Here is a 21,049-nt window from a genome sequence, read left to right as displayed (position 1 = left end):
CGCGGCCCGCATTAAATCAAAATCAACCTAGCCCCTAGTCTGTCTTGTCGTCAGCCAGCTCTTTCTTTGTAGTAATGAGCCTGGGGACGAGGTTTGATCTTACCTAACAAGGAGAGCTGCTCCAATAATGGTCCCTTCACTGACATGTTTGTCTAATTACAACATTTATTGTAGCAGCGGTGCTAGCAACATGTCTTCACCTAACAACACAGGAGAGACTCATCCATCACGATAGCTCCATCAATGGTCCCTCTACTAACAATCTGTCTCCTATTTGTTAGTAGAAATTACAATGTTCATTGGTTAGGTAACTTAGTCTGAATATAATTCCTAAATTCTCCATCAACAGAATCCTCATGCAGTTTTTGTGATCATATAATGGAGGTGACAGTGAATGAAATGGAGAGGCATTTTGTCCTGCCTTGTTTAAACTGACTGAGAAGCACTGTTATACACTTTGTAGACAGTAGATGCTAACTGGGATCATTGGAATGACCCTACCAATTTTTTTAGTTATGTAACTTTCAAAATACAGAAATCCTCCCCATATGATGCATTTTGCTTCATATGAAGCAAAACGCAGAATCATATGATACAAAGTGCATCATACAGGGATGATTTCTGTATCTTGAAAACTTGATTGATGACAAACAATACATTTTGGGACTGTCAACAATGGACAAATGAAACAAATACCAAAATATTGTTTTTGGGTGGAGTTTTCCTTTAACTGTTTTCCATTTAAACTTCAATGGGGTGACATCAGAGTTGGATGTCCCAAGGATCCCACTTAGCATGTACTCTTTGTAGACAGGAGGATGGAGATAGGAGCTCTAGAGGTCATTTTATCAGTAATATGGGTATGTGAGAATGTATTAACCTTTTCACACTATTGTGCCGACCAGAACCAAACTGCTGACTCGGATAGCTTCCTTTCACATGGTCCTTTCCAGCAACTATGGTAGATGTGGAACCAGTCCAGTCCAGTTTTGTTTGGCTCAGTGGTGTGAACAGCTCTTAACTCCTCTGTGGAACCAGGCCAATCCAGTTTGGTTTGGTTTGGCTCAGTGCTGTTAACAGCTCTTAACTCCTCTGTGGAACCAGGCCAGTCCAGTTAGGTTTGGCTCACTGGTGTGAACAGCTCTTAACTCCTCTGTGGAACCAGTCTGGTTTGGCTCAATGGTGTGAACAGCTCTTAACTCCCCTGTGGAACCAGGCCAATCCGGTTTGGTTTGGCTCAGTGCTGTGAACAGCTCTTAACTCCTCTGTGGAACCAGGCCAGTCCAGTTTGGTTTGTCTCACTGGTGTGAACAGCTCTTAACTCCTCTGTGGAACCAGTCTGGTTTGGCTCAATGGTGTGAATAGCTCTTAACTCCTCTGTGGAACCAGTCTGGTTTGGCTCACTGGTGTGAACAGCTCTTAACTCCTCTGTGGAACCAGTCTGGTTTGGCTCACTGGTGTGAACAGCTCTTAACTCCTATGTGGAACCAGGCCAGTCCAGTTTGGTTTGGCGCAGTGGTGTGAACAGCTCTTAACTCCTCTGTGGAACCAGTCTGGTTTGGCTCACTGGTGTGAACAGCTCTTAACTCCTCTGTGGAACCAGGCCAGTTTGGTTTGGCTCAGTGGTGTGAACAGCTCTTAACTCCTCTGTCCTGTCAGTATAAGATAAATAACCTTTTGAGTATGAATGTTATGTGAGTGTGAAGTGCAACACTGCAGCGTACTTCATCAGTCACTGAGCTTTGACCAAACACTTTTTGCGTGCGTCCCAAATGGCATCCTTTTCCTCATATGGCTCTGGTCAAAAGTAGTGCACTATATTGTGGATAGGGTGCCGTTTGGGACGCAGCTCTCGTCTTGCCCACCTGTGTAGAACCTATGCAACACTTGACTTAGAAAGTAGTCTAAGACATGGGACAGCCAGGGGCTGGGGTTTCCATATATATTATGTAGTTTAATAAATATCTCATCACGATCTGTGGCTGATCTGTTGTTGGCAGGTTGTCTGTGGTGTAGAATGCTGATTTAGTCTGGAAACCACTGTGAATACTATCTCTGGTTCACTATTGTCTCAGTTAAGTGAAACAATAGTGAACCAGAATGATATTAAGTTTGGATTTCGGACTACTGATGACTGGGTTTGAGGCCGTTAGAAAACACAAATGAAAGTAGCTCTTCTCCAAGAATATAACTGATCCTAGTACTGAATCTCATGCAGACATGTTGTAAAATATCTCTACAGCGAACTGACGCTAACTGGCGGTGAGTGCTGCCATCTAGTGGATCCTAACAGACATACACATGTACATTTGGAATCTTCCATGAGAAGACAAAGCCGTGTTGGAGCGAAAGGAAGATTTTTGACAAAATGACACAGAGCCAATTCAATGCAACCTCTTTAATTCAAAAAGGTATATTTCATTCTCACACCCACCAGCATCCATTTCATTACAATTGATGGAATAAACCTTGACTTAAGAAAGAAATTATACAATTTCTGCATTTCATTCCTTGATAGGACACTACTTTTTTCGATTAGCCTCCATCGTTCATGTAATAAATACCCTAGAGAGGCTGCATCCAAAATGGCACCCTATTCCCTATTTAGTGCACTACTTCTGACCAGGGCCCATAAAGTTCTGGTCAAAAGTAGTGCACTACATAGGGAATAGAGTGCCCTTTGTGACACAGACAGAGTCTCGGACTCAGACGATATGGTTTCTCATAGTAAGCTGTTAAGGCCAATACAGTCCTCTCTTTTTATACAGACTGAGCATAGCATTCTACCTGAACAGAAACACAAGCAGAGTGCTGAGTTAGTTAAGTGAAAACCATATATAGATGACTGGTGAAAACTGACCAGTCATCATGAGAAATAAAGAGAAACTGGTTGAGAGACAGACTGGCTTAGATTAGACATGGGTGTAGTTAAACCATAGAGGTAAACTCCTGAAAATAAGCACTTACGTACCAGAGAATTCATTCTACTGGTTACCTTTAAAAACAGAAGGGTGGCTAGAGGACAAGGAGTAGTACCGTTGTGGCTAAAGTGCATCAGGACAAATGGGCAATCTTAGCATCTTAGGCTGTTTCAGTGCAGCTTATTCAAAAACCTAGAAGAAGAGATGTTTCAGTCGTACTAAGAGCATCTAGCCCAGACAATCTCATGAGGAAATTAAAAGAACAAACTACATCTAACGTATCATGAAGTCCTTGTTGTATTTCTGTTCTCCAGGAATTATAAGATGTATTGTTACAGGAAATCTACTGGGATTTAAAAAATGTGTTTATTTGACATCCCCATAGTGACAGATTGACACCTGGCCAACACATACATGAGACCAAATAAATTGAGACAGACAGGTAGTAGGTACCAAACAATAACTGAGCATGCACCAGGAACTAAACCATCTCTGACTCCACATTACATCAAAACTCCTTTCAAAACTCCTCTTTCATCTGTTTTTTTTAAAGGTAACTAGTTTAGTTCACACCCTGAAATAGTACAGAATGTCTTTGGTGCCACTGACTGATTCCAAGTCAGTTTAGATTGAATGAGTTTGATCTTCGAGTAGTTGTTTTGTTTGTTTGTTTTTCCCATAAAAAAGGCACCCTATTCCCTACATAGTGCACTACTTTTGAACAGGGCCAATAGGGAATAGGGTGACATTTGGGATGCAGCCTCTGTCTGGATTGGTGTAACTTTAAGATGGCTCCGCCTCACAGTAACATTCAAGTACAAAATAAAATGTAAAAGGTTGTCGAAAGGTCAAAGTTCAGTTCCTCAGGTTAAAACCCAAACCGACAGAGGGAGGTCATCGGAACTAGCCGACACCCCCAACAGAGGTCACAGAAGGGTTATCATAGAACCTCCCGTTACCACGATGATCATCATAGACCTGGTCGTCCAGGTAACAGGTCTCTCCAGACCATTGGTTGGTTGGTGTTCGTTATTCTTCTTCTTGATTGGTGGATTACTTGCTTGTTGCGTTTTGAATGATTTTTACATCTCTCTCTCTCTCTCTCTCTCTCTCTCTCTCTCTCTCTCTCTCTCTCTCTCTCTCTCTCTCTCTCTCTCTCTCTCTCTCTCTTCTCTCTCTCTCTCTCTCTCTCTCTCTCTCTCTCTCTCTCTCTCTCTCTCTCTCTCTCTCTCTCTCTCTCTCTCTCTCTCTCTCTCTCTCTCTCTCTCTCTCTCTCTCTCTCTCTCTCTCTCTCTCTCTCTCTCTCTCTCTGTCCCTCTGTCCCTCTGTCCCTCTGTCTCTCTCTATCTCTCTCTCTCTGTCCCTCTGTCTCTCTCTGTCCCTCTGTCTCTCTCTGTCTCTCTCTCTCTCTCTCTCTCTCTCTCTCTCTCTCTGGTTAAACTGATTTCTTGTTGTTCAGTTTCTTGCCTTTCTTGAGGGCAAGTTTGTTCTTCACGTGACCACGCTTCCTCTTTGCCGTCTGCAATAAATCAAATCAAAGAACATTTAGATGACAATAGATCAGTCCAGAAAAACCTCTAACCCTAGGCATTTAGCACTCTGATAGGTTAGATGGAATTTTAGACTAATTTATTATACATGTCCTATTCTTTTAGATGTATAAACATGATCTAGGGTGCAAGGATGAAGGGGTAATTGATTCTGGACAGAGCCAAGGATGAAGGGGCATGGGTATATGATTCTGGACAGGGACAGCAGAATCATTCACCAGCGCTCTCCAATTGAGAAGAGAGAAGCATGGATGACCTTGTTCCTGATCTTGATCCTGTACCTTTTTAGAGGTGTACTTCTGCCTGCTGCTGCTGCTGCTGCTACTACGGGGACTGTGCTCCAGGGGGTCCCTGTTCTCCTCCTTCTTGACCTTGTAGATCCGGACCAGCCAGTGCTCTGAGGTGAACGCCTCCTCCAGGTGTTTCAGCTTGATGTCCTTGTTACCGATCTCAGCGTTACGCGTCCGGTCGAAACCCGGCGGCGTCCGGAAGTCCAACTGGGGGGAGGAGAGATGGTCAGGTGGTGTAAGTGTTTGACAGTAAACTAGAGGAGCTGTGTCAGGGCTTGAGATCCCTGTGATGTAAACTAGAGGAGCTGTGTCAGGGATTGAGATCCCTGTGATGTAAACTAGAGGAGCTGTGTCAGGGCTTGAGATCCCTGTGAAGTAAACTAGAGGAGCTGTGTCAGGGCTTGAGATCCCTGTGAAGTAAACTAGAGGAGCTGTGTCAGGGATTGAGATCCCTGTGAAGTAAACTAGAGGAGCTGTGTCAGGGATTGAGATCCCTGTGAAGTAAACTAGAGCAGCTGTGTCAGGGCTTGAGATCCCTGTTATGTAAACTAGAGGAGCTGTGTCAGGGCTTGAGATCCCTGTGATGTAAACTAGAGGAGCTGTGTCAGGGCTTGAGATTACATTTACATTTAAGTCATTTAGCAGACGCTCTTATCCAGAGCGACTTACAGTTTGTGCATACATCACTTTTTTTCATTTTTTTTTTTCATACCCCCCGTGGGAATCGAACCCACAACCCTGGCGTTGCAAACGCCATGCTCTACAAACTGAGCTACATCCCCTGCCGGCCATTCCCTCCCCTACCCTAGACGACGCTGGGCCAATTGTGCGCCGCCCCATGGGGTCTCCCGGTCGCGGCCGGCTACGACAGAGCCTGGATTCGAACCAGGATCTCTAGTGGCACAGCTAGCACTGCGATGCAGTGCCTTAGACCACTGCACCACTCGGGATCCCTGTGAAGTAAACTAGAGGAGCTGTGTCAGGGCTTGAGATCCCTGTGAAGTAAACTAGAGGAGCTGTGTCAGGGCTTGAGATCCCTGTGAAGTAAACTAGAGAAGCTGTGTCAGGGCTTGAGATCCCTGTGAAGTAAACTAGAGCAGCTGTGTCAGGGCTTGAGATCCCTGTGAAGTGACACTAAATGCATGCATTAGGCCAAAGTCCAAGTTACAGGCACAGGTCTCCAGTTAGGATTCATCTGTAAGTGCACACATACAGATGAAGTGTTATTATGTGACCGGGTTAGGGTTAGGGTGATACGGCAGAGTAGAGCATCTCTTACCTGCATCTCTCCAAAGCGGTAGTATGACATCTTATACATGAGGCAGTTGAGCAGGATGGGAGACCCCTCTTTGTCCACCCTAAACTCTCCCTGGGGGGTGAAGTAGTCACTCTCCTGAGGAGGGAACATGCATACAGACAGTTTAGTACACTCATCCTGAGGGAACATACAGACAGACAGTTTAGTACACTCATAATGAGGACAGAAACTCTTTAGAGACTCATCCTGTTTTTAACCAATTCATTGTTCGTATTTAACTTAACATAGTCTTTATGCACAACATCATGACAAAGCTTTTGAAAAAAAAGACAACCATAGAAATTGAATTATACTTCTATGGACTTCACATCATATGTAAGTGGCCAACTTTCCAAGTATTTGGTATAACCTCACCTCACCCTGAGATCCTTCTATAGCTCACAGTTTACCTCACAATCCTTCTATAGCTCAGTTTACCTCACCTTACCCTGCGATCCTTCTATAGCTCACAGTTTACCTCACCCTGCGATCCTTCTATAGCTCACAGTGGGAGTTTCAGCTCACCAATACTTGTGTTTTTTTTTTTTACATGATGGTTTAAAGGCTGCCGTCTCTCACCCTGACGTCTTTGGGATGCTCTCCCTCTGCGATCCTTCTGTAGCTAACAGTGGAAGCATCACCTCACCACTAAAGTCATCCTCACCCTGATGTCTTTGGGATGCTCTCCCTCTGCGATCCGCACCATCCACAGGAACTTGTTGATGTCATCACCAGAGTAGCCAATCACACCTCCGAAGATAATAAGCACATAGTCCACATCCAAAGACCTCATGATCTCATACGCTGCACTCTCATTGGACGACATGGCCTTGCCCACCTGAACACACAGAGAGAGAGAGAGAGAGACAGAGAGAGAGGGAGAGAGAGAGGAGGGAGGGAGAGCGAGAGAGAAAGAGAAAGAGAGAGGATGAATAACTCACACATGTCCACATGGTGGCGCCAGAGGCACATTCTTATTTTGCTTGCCTCCTGTAAACTATGTTGAGATTTAAGACCCATGTGAAATTGATTCCATTTTGATTAATTAATACATTTACTGTTTGATTGATTGATTGTGAGAATAATGCGAAATGCACTTAAAAATAATGTTTGATTCATGAATTGACTGATCAAGATCCAATAATTGATGGGAGATCGATCCAAGCAGCTGCATGGGGAGATCGATCTCTGATTTCACAGGTAAGAACTCAAAGAATAAATGGTTACATGTCCCTTATATAGTGGGAGTTGATAATACTAATCATATTGTTTAAACAACAGTTATTTCATACAAGCAACAGTTCCAGAACACAATGGCCTTGTGTTAGGGTGCAGACATACCAGGAGTCTATGAAAGACATAACATCACAGTCCAACACAGAACATATCCCTTGAGAAGTACAACAGCTCTCTCCAAATTCTGCCACCACAATAGTGTAAGACTCTTTACCAGTGCTATATGACTGTTGTTCCAAGTGTTGTTGTCCACTAGCGTGGTCCGATTGGCCATCCCCGCTATCTGGTAGCCATAGTCCCACCATGACATCACTCTGGCCTGCTCCTCTGTGTTCTGCCTTAGCCAATAGTAGGCCTCGCGGAAATCATCCAGAATATTCCTCGACCTGGGTAGAGAAGAGTGGAGAGAAACACGGAGAGAGAACTGATTTAAGGAATGGGTCATTGTTTACAAGTTCCTAGCTATCCCATAATGCCATCGCCGAAAACACCATATTTACATCTTCTTATTTTCTTCTGTGGTTTGGTGAGAGAGAGAGAGAGAGAAAGAGAGAGAGAGAGAAAGAGAGAAACCGTGAGAGAGTGAAACAGCGAGAGAGAAACATCGCAGGAGAGAGACATTAGGAAACGACAGTTACAGAGCAAAGTAATCAACAAAAGAGAGTGAGTCAACGTGTGATCTTACCCATCGTTGTTATAAGAGGCCAGTACAACACTAGGGCTGGAATAGGCGTTACTTGTAACCCAGGTGCAGTGGACAGCGAACATCATGAGCAGCATCAACATCAACATGGTGACGATACTCTTAATGTTGGGTCCCAGACCTTCCTCTGCTTTCTCCTGCTCTGAGACATGCTTACGAACCTTCCCTGCCTGCAGAGGGAGACAGGAACACAGATATAGTCACACGTTAGTAAAACCCCTGCAAATATGGTACATTTCCTCAAATATCAGAACCACAAATCCCTCTTTTCATGCTGTGACACCAAAAATATAGACATTCAGTTTGTGGGAAGACATCAACAGATATGGAATCAGTTTACTTCATATTAGGAAAACGTCACCAGCTCTTGCTAATATCAAAATGAGATCGTCATCAATTGTCTCGAGAAATGAGTAAACAAAATCTAAACCAGCAGAAGTAGTGTACTATACTGAAGTGTACACTGAATACTGACTATACTGAACTGTACACTGAACTGTACACTGAATATACTGAACTGTACACTGAATACTGACTATACTGAACTGTATACTGACTATACACTGAATACTGACTATACTGAACTGTACACTGAATACTGACTATACTGAACTGTACACTGAATACTGACTATACTGAACTGTACACTGAATATACTGAACTGTACACTGAATACTGACTATACTGAACTGTACACTGAACTGTACACTGAATATACTGAACTGTACACTGAATACTGACTATACTGAACTGTATACTGACTATACTGAACTGTACACTGAATACTGAACTGTACACTGAATACTGACTATACTGAACTGTACACTGAATACTGACTATACTGAAGTGTACACTGACTATACTGAACTGTACACTGAATACTGACTATACTGAACTATACACTGAATATACTGAACTGTACACTGAATACTGACTATACTGACTATACTGAACTGTACACTGAATATACTGAACTGTACACTGAATACTGACTATACTGAACTGTACACTGAATACTGACTATACTGAACTATACTGACTATACTTAACTGTACACTGAATACTGACTATACTGAACTGTACACTGACTATACTGATCTAAAATATAAACGCAACATGTAAAAGTGTTGGTCCCATGTTTCAAGTGCTGAAATAAAAGATCCCAGAAATGTTACATATGCACAAAAAGCGTATTTCTCTCAAATGTTGTGCACAAATTTGTTTACATCCCTGTTAGTGAGCATTTCTCCTTTGCCAAGATAATCCCTCCACCTTACAGCTGTGCCATATCAAGACGCTGATTAAACTGCATGATCATTACACAGGTGCACCTTGTGCTGGGGACAATAAAAGCCCACTCTAAAATGTACAGTTTAGTCACACAATACAATGCCGCAGATGTCTCAAGTTTTGAGGGAGTGTGCAATTGGCATGCTGACTACAGGAATGTTCACGAGACCTGTTGCCAGAGAATTGCATGTTCATTTATCTACCATAAGCGGACTCCAACGTCGTTTTAGAGAATTTGGCAGTACGTCCAACCGGCCTCACAACCGCACACTGTAACCACGCCAGCCCAGGACCTCCACATCCAGCTTCTTCACCTGCGGGATCGTCTGAGACTAGCCACCGGGACAGCTGATGAAACTGAGGATTATTTTGGTCTGTAATAAAGACCTTTTGTGGGGAAAAACTAATTCTGATTGGCTGGGCCTGGCTCCCCAGTGGGTGGGCCTATGCCCTCCCAGGCCCACCCATGGCTGCGCCCCTGCCCTGTCATATGAAATCCATAGATTAGGGCCTAGTGAATGTAATTCAGTTGACTGATTTCCTTATATGAACTGTAACTCAGTAAAATCGTTGAAATTGTTGCAAGTTGCGTTTCTATTTTAGTTCAGTATATAATAGGGAATAGGGTGTCTAGGCCCTGTCCAAAAGTGGTGCACTACATATAAAATAGGGTGCCAAAGCTCTGGCTACTGCAGTGCAACGTAGTGTACTACAGTATATAAGGATTTTAAGTGTACTAAAGCTCTGCCCAACGAAGTGCACTATGTAGGGAATAATGTGCCATTTATAACAGATCCTCATACCTTATCATAGAGGTTTCCAGAGTTCCTCTTGTCGTCCTCATCACTACTATCCTCTATGGGAGGGCTCTCCCTCTTCATGTCGTCCCCTAGGTAGTGTTCAAACACGCTGGAGAAGGCTATGGCTGACAGCATACACACTACGGGGGTCAGTGTCAGCATTAGACGGACCATCACTCCAGCAAAGTAGACAGCACTGATGGCATACAGGGCCACTAGGGAGTGGGAGAGAGAGCAGGGTTAGGGTTTAGTACACTGGGTTAAGGTTGAACATATTGGGTTAGGGTTTAATACACTGGGTTAAGGTTGAACATATTGGGTTAGGGTTTAATACACTGGGTTAAGGTTGAACATATTGGGTTAGGGTTTAATACACTGGGTTAAGGTTGAACATATTGGGTTAGGGTTTAATACACTGGGTTAAGGTTGAACATATTGGGTTAGGGTTTAATATATTGGGTTAGGGTTTAATACACTGGGTTAAGGTTGAACATATTGGGTTAGGGTTTAATACACTGGGTTAAGGTTGAACATATTGGGTTAGGGTTTAATATACTGGGTTAAGGTTGAACATATTGGGTTAAGGTTTAACACACTATTCTCTCTGAGAAGTAGACAGCACTGATAGCATACAGAACCTGTCACGCCCTGGCTCTGGGGACTCTTATATGTTGAGCCAGGGTGTTAGTTTCTATGTGTAGTGTCTATGTTTTGTTTTCTATGTGTTCTTTTCTAGATCGTGTATTTCTGTGTTGGCCGGGGTGGTTCCCAATCGGAGGCAGCTGTGTCTTGTTGTCTCTGATTGGGAACCATACTTAGGCAGCCTGTTGTGCACTTGTCATTTGTGGGATCTTGTTCCGTTTAGGTTTGTGTTGTATGACCGAGGACTTCACGTTTCGTTTTGTTGTTTTGTTGTAGTGTGCAAAGTACGCATTAAAAGATGTACGCATATCACGCTGCGCCTTGGTCCACTGATTACGACGAAACGTGAAGTCCTCGGTCATACAACACAAACCTAAACGGAACAAGATCCCACAAATGACAAGTGCACAACAGGCTGCCTAAGTATGGTTCCCAATCAGAGACAACAAGACACAGCTGCCTCCGATTGGGAACCACCCCGGCCAACACAGAAATACACGATCTAGAAAAGAACACATAGAAAACAAAACATAGACACTACACATAGAAACTAACACCCTGGCTCAACATATAAGAGTCCCCAGAGCCAGGGCGTGACAGAACCACTAGGAAGAGCAGGGGTTAACACAGAGATCCTATTAAAGCTGCATTATGTAACTTTTTGGGTGACCAGACCAAATTCACACAGAACTGTCAGTTATAGATCTGTGATTCTCATTGTAAGCAAGTCTAAGAAGCCATAGATGTGTTCTATGTGTGTTATTTCTATGCTTCCCGTTCTTAAGTTTTGTTTTTGCGTCTTTTACTTTTGGTTTTGTACACACCACACACACACACACACACACTAGGGAGAGGGAGAGAGCAGGGTTAGGGTTTAACTCACTGCTGCAGTATAGCAAAGACAGTTTCTAGTTGTTATTGTCACGTGCACTAGTACAGTGAAATGCCTTTCTTGCTGGCTCTTTCCCAACAATGCAGTAATCAATATCAGTAGTATTATAAAACATTAATACAAAAGTCAAGTAAAACAAAATCAGAAATAGAAATAAGAAGAATACGAGAAAGTAAGTCAGAAATATACAGGGACAGTTCCAGGGTCAGTAGTTATATACAGGGACAGTTCCAGGGTCAGTAGCTATATACAGGATCAGTTCCAGGGTCAGTAGTTATATACAGGATCAGTTCCAGGGTCAGTAGCTATATACAGGATCAGTTCCAGGGTCAGTAGTTATATACAGGATCAGATCCAGGGTCAGTAGCTATATACAGGATCAGTTCCAGGGTCAGTAGCTATATACAGGGACAGTTCCAGGGTCAGTAGTTATATACAGGGTAAGTTCCAGGGTCAGTAGCTATATACAGGATCAGTTCCAGGGTCAGTAGCTATATACAGGATCAGTTCCATGGTCAGTAGCTATATACAGGATCAGTTCCAGGGTCAGTAGCTATATACAGGATCAGATCCAGTGTCAGTAGCTATATACAGGGACAGTTCCAGGGTCAGTAGTTATATACAGGGTAAGTTCAAGGGTCAGTAGCTATATACAGGATCAGTTCCAGGGTCAGTAGCTATATACAGGATCAGATCCAGGGTCAGTAGCTACAGTGGGGGAAAAAAGTATTTAGTCAGCCACCAATTGTGCAAGTTCTCCCACTTAAAAAGATGAGAGAGGCCTGTAATTATCATCATAGGTACACGTCAACTATGACAGACAAAATGAGAAAATAAAATCCAGAAAATCACATTGTAGGATTTTTTATGAATTTATTTGCAAATTATGTTGGAGAATAAGTATTTGGTCAATAACAAAAGTTTCTCAATACTTTGTTATATACCCTTTGTTGGCAATGATACAGGTCAAACGTTTTCTGTAAGTCTTCACAAGGTTTTCACACACTGTTGCTGGTATTTTGTCCCATTCCTCCATGCAGATCTCCTCTAGAGCAGTGATGTTTTGGGGCTGTCGCTGGGCAACACGGACTTTCAACTCCCTCAAAAAAAATTCTATGGGGTTGAGAACTGGAGACTGGCTAGGCCACTCCAGGACCTTGAAATGCTTCTTACGAAGCCACTCCTTGGGATCATTGTCATGCTGAAAGACCCAGCCACGTTTCATCTTCAATGACCTTGCTGATGGAAGGAGGTTTTCACTCAAAATCTCACGATACATGGCCCCATTCATTCTTTCCTTTACACGGATCAGTCGTCCTGGTCCCTTTGCAGAAAAACAACCCCAAAGCATGATGTTTCCACCCCCATGCTTCACAGTAGGTATGGTGTTCTTTGGATGCAACTCAGCGTTCTTTGTCCTCCAAACACGACGAGTTGAGTTTTTACCAAAAAGTTCTATTTTGGTTTCATCTGACCATATGGCATTCTCCCAATCCTCTTCTGGATCATCCAAATGCACTCTAGCAAACTTCAGACGGGCCTGGACATGTACTGGCTTAAGCAGGGGGACACGTCTGGCACTGCAGGATTTGAGTCCCTGGCGGCGTAGTGTGTTACTGATGGTAGGCTTTGTTACTTTGGTCCCAGCTCTCTGCAGGTCATTCACTAGGTCCCCTCGTGTGGTTCTGGGATTTTTGCTCACCGTTCTTGTGATCATTTTGACCCCACGGGGTGAGATCTTGCGTGGAGCCCCAGATCAAGGGAGATTATCAGTGGTCTTGTATGTCTTCCATTTCCTAATAATTGCTCCCACAGTTGATTTCTTCAAACCAAGCTGCTTACCTATTGCAGATTCAGTCTTCCCAGCCTGGTGCAGGTCTACAATTTTGTTTCTGGTGTCCTTTGACAGCTCTTTGGTCTTGGCCATAGTGGAGTTTGGAGTGTGACAGTTTGAGGTTGTGGACAGGTGTCTTTTATACTGATAACAAGTTCAAACAGGTGCCATTAATACAGGTAACGAGTGGAAGACAGAGGAGCATCTTAAAGAATAAGTTACAGGTCTGTGAGAGCCAGAAATCTTGCTTGTTTGTAGGTGACCAAATACTTATTTTCCACCATAATTTGCAAATAAATTCATAAAAAATCCTACAATGTGATTTTCTGGATTTTTTTTCCTCAATTTGTCTGTCATAGTTGACGTGTACCTATGATGAAAATTACAGGCCTCTCATCTTTTTAAGTGGGAGAACTTGCACAATTGGTGGCTGACTAAATACTTTTTTCCCCCACTTTTCCAGGGTCAGTAGCTATATACAGGGTCAGTTCCAGGGTCAGTAGCTATATACAGGATCAGATCCAGGGTCAGTAGCTATATACAGGGACAGTTCCAGGGTCAGTGCCAATACCATATTTACAATGTGCAGGGATACTGGAGTGATAGAAGTATATACAGTTGAAGTTTATATACACTTAGGTTGGAGTCATTAAAACTTGTTTTTCAATCACTCTACAAATTTCTTGTTTACAAACTATAGTTTTGGCAAGTCGGTTAGGACATCTACTTTGTGCATGACACAAGTATTTTTTCCAACAATTGTTTACAGACAGATTATTTCACTTATAATTCACTGTATCACAATTCCAGTGGGTCAGAAGTTTACGTTCACTAAGTTGACTGTGCCTTTAAACAGCTTGGAAAATTCCAGAAAATGATGTCATGGCTTTAGAAGCTTCTGATAGGCTAATTGACATCATTTGAGTCAATTGGAGGTGTACCTGTGAATGTATTTCAAGGCCTACGTTCAAACTCAGTGCTTCTTTGCTTGACATCATGGGAAAATCAAAAGAAATCAGTCAAGACCTCAGAAAAAAAATGGTAGACCTCCACAAGTCTGGTTCATCCTTGGGAGCAATTTCCAAACGTCTGAAGGTACCACGTTCATCTGTACAAACAATAGTACGCAAGTATAAACACCATGGGACCGCGCAGCCGTCATATCGCTCAGGAAGGAGACGCGTTCTGTCTCCTAGAGATGAACATAATTTGGTGCGAAAAGTGCAAATTAATCCCAGAATAACAGCAAAGCACCTTGTTAAAATACTGGTGGAAACAAGTACAAAAGTATCTATATCCACAGTAAAACGAGTCCTATATCGACATAACCTGAAAGGCCGCTCAGCAAGGAAGAAGCCACTGTTCCAAAACCGCCATAAAAAAGCCAGACTACGGTTTGCAACTGCACATGGGGACAAAGATCGTACTTTTTGGAGAAATGTCCTCTGGTCTGATGAAACAAAAATAGAACTGTCTGGCCATAATGACCATTGTTATGTTTGGAGGAAAAATGGGGTAAATTGCAAGCCGAAGAACACCATCCCAACCGTGAAGCACGGGGGTGGCAGCATCATGCAGTGGGGGTGCTTTGCTGCAGGAGGGACTGGTGCACTTCACAAAATAGATGGCATCATGAAGAAGGAAAATTATGTGGATATATTGAAGCAACATCTCAAGACATCAGTCAGGAAGTTAAAGCTTGGTCGCAAATGGGTCTTCCAAATGGACAATGACCCCAAGCATACTTCCAAAGTTGTGGCAAAATGGCTTAAGGACAACAAAGTCAAGGTATTGGAGTAGCCATCACAAAGCCCTGACCTCAATCCTATAGAAAATGTGTGGGCAGAACTTAAAAAGCGTGTTCGAGCAAGGAGGCCTACAAACCTGACTCAGTTACACCAGCTCGGTCAGGAGGAATGGGCCAAAATTCGTCGCTGCTTAAGGACAACGTTTGCGATGCACTTCCTAATGAAGCTGGTGACAGAGATGGTTAGTTCATCGATGCTATCGGCGGAGTCCCGTAACATATTCCAGTCAGCGCTAGCAAAGCAGTCTTGTAGCATAGCATCCGAAATGGAGGACCATTTCTCAATGGAGCGCAACATGAGAACTTCCTGTTTGAGCTTCTGTTTGTAAACAGGAAGCAGGTGTATACATTTTAGTCATTTAGCAGACGCTCTTATCCAGCGACTTACAGTTAGTGCATTCATGTTAAGATAGCTAGGTGGGACAACCACATATCACAGGCATATAAATAGAAATGTTCCTCAATAAAGTTGCTATCAGTTGAGTCAGCGCTAGAAGGGGGGGTCAAGTGCAAGTGCTGGTTCAGGATTTGATTTATTTTTTGGTTTGAGGAGGAGGATTATTTAAGATACTGTTTGAAGAAGTAGGGTTTCAGAGGTTTTGGAAGATGGGCAGGGACTCTGCTGTCCTAGTTTTAGGGGGAAGCTGGTTCCACCATTGGGGTGCCAGGACAGAGAAGAGCTTGGACTGGGCTGAGCAGAGCAGGAGCTGCCCTCCCGTAGGGGTGGGAGGGCCAAGAAACCTGAGGTGGCAGAACAGAGTGCCCGGGTAGGGGTATAGGGTTTGAGCATAGCCTGAAGGTAGAGAGGGGCAGTTCCTCTTGTTCCGTAGGTAAGCTCCATGGTCCTGTAGTAGATGCAAGCTTCAACTGGAAGCCAGTGGAGTGTGCAGAGGAGCGGGGTGAAATGAAAGAACTTGGGAACCTTCAGGAGCGAGTCACTGCTTTGATGTTTGCAGAGAACGACAGGGTGTTGTCCAGGGTCACGCCAAGGTTCATTGCACTCTGGGAGGGCGACACTGTGGAGTTGTCAACCGTGATAGAGAGGTCTTTGATCGGGCAGGCCTTCCCTGGGAGGAAGAGCAGCTCTGTCTTGTCGTGGTTGAGCTTGAAGTGGTGGGCCGACATCCAAGGTGAGATATATTGCCAGGCACGCAGATATGCGTGTCGCCACATGGGTGTCAGAAGGGGAAAAGGAGAAAAGTAGTTGAGTGTCATCCACATAGCAATGATAGGAGAGACCATGTGAGGATATGACAGCGCCAAGTGACTTGGTGTATAGAGAGAAGAGGAAAGGGCCTAGAACCGAGCCCTGGGTTGTGAGAGTACGTGGTGCAGACACAGATCCTCTCCACGTCAACTGGTGGGATCGGCCTGCCAAGTAAAATGCAATCCAAGAAAGTGCGCAGAGCCTGAGACGCCCAGCCCTGAGAGGGTGAAGAGGAGGATCTGATGGTTCACGGTGTCGAAGGCAGCGGATAGATCTAGGAGGATGAGAACAGAGGAGAGAGAGTCAGCTTTGGCAGTGTGGAGAGCCTCCGTGACACAGAGAAGAGCAGTCTCGGTTGAGTGACACATCTTGAAGCCTGACTGGTTAGGGTCAAGAAGATCGTTCTACGAGAGAGTTGATCAGAGACAGCACGCTCAAGTGTTTTCTAAATAAAATTAAGAAGGGATACAGGTCTGTAGTTGTTGAGTAGTTGTAGTTGGTCAGATGAGTCGAGTGTTGGTTTCTTGAGGAGGGGAGCGACTCAGGCCATTTATAAGTCAGAGGGGACGCAGCCAGTAGTCAGGCATGAGTTGATGAGGGGAGGGAAGTGAGAAGGGAGGAGGGATCAAGCAGGCAGGTTATCAGGCGGCCAGACCTCACTAGTCGCAGGATGTCATCTGGAGAGCGAGGGGTGAAAGAGGTCAAGGCGTAGGGTAGTTCTGTGTGAGTGAGACCAGTGGACTCAATAGGCTGAGTGAATGAGTAGCGGATGTCGTGAACCTTCTTTTCAAAGTGGTTGACAAAGTAGAGTCATGATCTGACTTGCCCAAGGGGGGACGAGGGAGGGCCTTGCATGCTTGCTTGCGGGTAGAGTAACAGTGGTCTAGGACTTTATTGCCCCTAGTTGCTAAGGAGATGTGTTGATAGAAGTTGGGCATTAAGTGTCTTTATATACAGTGCCTTGCAAAAGTATTCATCCCCCTTGGCGTTTTTCCTATTTTGTTGCATTACAACCTGTAATTTAAATTGATTTTATTTGGATTTCATGTAATGGACATACACAAAATAGTCAAAATTGGTGAAGTGAAATGAAAAAAACAACTTGTTTCAAAATAATTCTAAAAAAATAAATAACGGAAAGGTCCCTTTGCTATGAAGCCCCTAAATAAGATCTGGTGCAACCAATTACCTTCAGAAGTCACATAATTAGTTAAATAAAGTCCACCTGTGTGCAATCTAAGTGTCACATGATCTGTCACATGATCTCAGTATATATACACCGGTTCTGAAAGGCCCCAGAATCTGCAACACCACTAAGCAAGGGGCACCACCAAGCAAGCGGCACCATGAAGACCAAGGAGCTCTCCAAACAGGTCAGGGACAAAGTTGTGGAGAAGTACAGATCAGGGTTGGGTTATAAAAAAATATCAGAAACTTTGAACATCCCACGGAGCACCATTGAATCCATTATAAAAAAAATGGAAAGAATATGACAACACAACAAACCTGCCAAGAGAGGGCCACCCACCAAAACTCACGGACCAGGCAAGGAGGGCATTAATCAGAGAGGCAACAAAGAGACCAAAGATAACCCTGAAGGAGCTGCAAAGCTCCACAGCGGAGATAGGAGTATCTGTCCATAGGACCACTTTAAGCCGTACACTCCACAGAGCTGGGCTTTACGGAAGAGTGGCCAGAAAAAAGCCATTGCTCAAAGAAAAAAATAACCAAACACGTTTGGTGTTCGCCAAAAGGCATGTGGGAGACTCCCCAAACATATGGAAGAAGGTACTCTGGTCAGATGAGACTAAAATTGAGCTTTTTGGCCATCAAGGAAAACGCTATGTCTGGCGCAAACCCAACACCTCTCATCACCCCGAGAACACCATCCCCACAGTGAAGCATGGTGGTGGCAGCATCATGCTGTGGGGATGTTTTTAATCGGCAGGGACTGGAAATTGAAGGAATGATGGATGGCGCTAAATACAGGGACATTCTTGAGGGAAACCTGTTTCAGTCTTCCAGAGATTTGAGACTGGGACGGAGGTTCACCTTCCAGAAGGACAATGACCCTAAGCATACTGCTAAAGCAGCACTTGAGTAGTTTAAGGGGAAACATTTAAACGTCTTGGAATGGCCTAGTCAAAGCCCAGACCTCAATCCAATTGAGAATCTGTGGTATGACTTAAAGATTGCTGTACACCAGCGGAACCCATCCAACTTGAAGGAGCTGGAGCAGTTTTGCCTTGAAAAATGGGCAAAAATCCCAGTGGCTAGATGTGCCAAGCTTATAGAGACAAACCCCAAGAGACTTGCAGCTGTAATTTCTGCAAAAGGTGGCTCTACAAAGTATTGACTTTGGGGGGGGGGGGGTGAATAGTTATGCACAATCAAGTTCTGTTTTTTGTCTTATTTCTTGTTTGTTTCACAATAAAAAATATTTTGCATCTTCAAAGTGGGTAGACGTTAAGTGACTATGCAGACGGACGGACATGGAGGGGTTGGTGTTTGTGTTTCTCAGTAGTAATTGTCAGCACTACATTGGTTTTTGTCCCTAGCATCACCCTGTCAGCACTACACTGGGTTTCACAGCACATTGAATTCAGGGAAATCAAGAGGGGGAGGGGTATGCCTCTTCATCAACAACAAATGGTGTTCTGACTCTAGTGCAGTGGAAGTCTCCACCCATTGTTCACCCGTCTTGGAATACCTGATGGTCAAATGCCGACCCTTCTACCTCCCGAGAGAGTTTAAGCTGGCACTTAAACTGTACGAGGCTATAAACAAGCAGGAAACCATGCACCCGGAGGCTGCTTTCCTCATTTTAATTCAGAATCGTTAAGAAATGTATACAAAAAATCGATTCACGCTTTCTTTCTACCTTCTGAAAACACCTCTCAGTCCTTCAGTGTCAAACTAAGCATGTAATTATGTTGCCAGTCATTGATCTACAGGTCATTGTGCCGAACAAGCCCAGGCAACACCAGTAGCCCAGTCAAACTGTGTGCTGTGCGAGAGGTGGGCCTGTTCCTGATCTGGCACTTCTGCTCATCACCTTCAGCATTCAAATGTTTGTAAAATGGCTTGCGCAATATTAGACTTTATGAGATGAGTGACAACCAATGTAATTTGCTAGGTTATTTTTTATAAAATGCACTGTCTAAACTCACTCACACACAAACACATACACACACACACACACACACACACACACACACACACACACACACACGTCAGCTCAGACAGATCCAGCTCAGAGTGGCCCAGCTCATCAGCTCCATCAGCAGCAGATTTTAATTTAGAATGGAAAATGAATGTGTTTATGCAACAAATGTTAGTGCATTGAATCATATCGCATCTAACCGAATTGCAACGATTCGTTCCTCTAATCAAACCAAATCTCACGGAATCGTTTCAAACTAAAACATATTGTTCCTGTATCGTATCAGAGCCCATGTATCTAGATACGTATCGAATCGCCTTGAAAGGGAAAGATGCACATCGCTAGAGAGTAGGCTATGCAGCCCTGTGTGTGTGTGTGTGTGTGTGTGTGTGTTGACTTGAATGGTAATGATTGCTGTAGTCATTCTATTTCTATGGCCACACACACACATGCACCTGCATACACACACACACACACACACACACACACACACACATTACCATGCCATCTAACCGTATACGACGTGCTCGTATTTGTGTGTGTGTTGGCCGCCATGCCATCTTACCGAAGACTCTCTCGTCGTTGATGTTCTTGATGCAGAACCAGAGTCCAGCAGGAAAGGTACAGACCAGGATGTGGAGGTCAAAGAAGAAGGAGACCCAGGTGGTGGGCTGGTGCTCTGAGACGGAAGCTATGATGGGGATGTGGATCTTAGCATACCTGGAGAGAGGAGGAAGGAACAGAGCGAGGGAGAAGAGAGGAGGAGATTATCTATAGACCATGTATTATCTATACACCATGTATTATCTATAATGTATTATCTATACACCATGTATTATATATAATGTATTATCTATACAACATGTATTATCTATACAACATGTATTATCTATAGACCATGTATTATCTATAGACCATGTATTATCTATAGACCATGTATTATCTATAGACCATTTATTATCTATACACCATGTATTATCTATAGACCATGTATTATCTATAGACCATGTATTATCTATACACCATGTATTATCTATAGACCATGTATTATCTATAATGTATTATCTATACACCATGTATTATATATAGACCATGTATTATCTATAATGTATTATCTGTTATCTATACACCATGTATTATCTATAATGTATTATCTATACACCATGTATTATCTATAATGTATTATCTATACACCATGTATTATCTATAGACCATGTATTATCTATAATGTATTATATATAGACCATGTATTATCTATACACCATGTATTATATATAGACCATGCATTATCTATACACCATGTATTATATATACACCATGTATTATCTATAATGTATTATCTATAGACCATGTATTATCTATAGACCATGTATTATCTATACAATTTATTATCTATACACCATGTATTATCTATACA

At 43.4% G+C, this 21,049-nt stretch overlaps 1 protein-coding gene across 1 annotated transcript in view; it reads right to left on the bottom strand.

The window, feature by feature from the left end:
- Window positions 1-4,307: 4,307 nt before the first annotated feature.
- LOC121556727 (dolichyl-diphosphooligosaccharide--protein glycosyltransferase subunit STT3B-like) overlaps window positions 4,308-21,049 on the bottom strand; it is a 116,792-nt gene continuing 100,050 nt past the window's right edge. The window contains exons 9-16 of the mRNA XM_041870613.2: window positions 20,198-20,352; window positions 10,091-10,302; window positions 7,980-8,167; window positions 7,509-7,680; window positions 6,723-6,896; window positions 6,041-6,154; window positions 4,753-4,968; window positions 4,308-4,440 (exon numbers count right to left, since the gene is read on the bottom strand). Coding sequence (XP_041726547.1) covers window positions 4,357-4,440; window positions 4,753-4,968; window positions 6,041-6,154; window positions 6,723-6,896; window positions 7,509-7,680; window positions 7,980-8,167; window positions 10,091-10,302; window positions 20,198-20,352 — 1,315 coding nt within the window. The 3' untranslated portion in view covers window positions 4,308-4,356. The remainder of the gene's footprint in view (window positions 4,441-4,752; window positions 4,969-6,040; window positions 6,155-6,722; window positions 6,897-7,508; window positions 7,681-7,979; window positions 8,168-10,090; window positions 10,303-20,197; window positions 20,353-21,049) is intronic.

This window comes from Coregonus clupeaformis, unplaced genomic scaffold, assembly GCF_020615455.1.
Source record: "Coregonus clupeaformis isolate EN_2021a unplaced genomic scaffold, ASM2061545v1 scaf0380, whole genome shotgun sequence".
NCBI classification, from domain to species: domain Eukaryota; kingdom Metazoa; phylum Chordata; class Actinopteri; order Salmoniformes; family Salmonidae; genus Coregonus; species Coregonus clupeaformis.
This window is presented reverse-complemented; position numbering and strand designations above follow the sequence as displayed.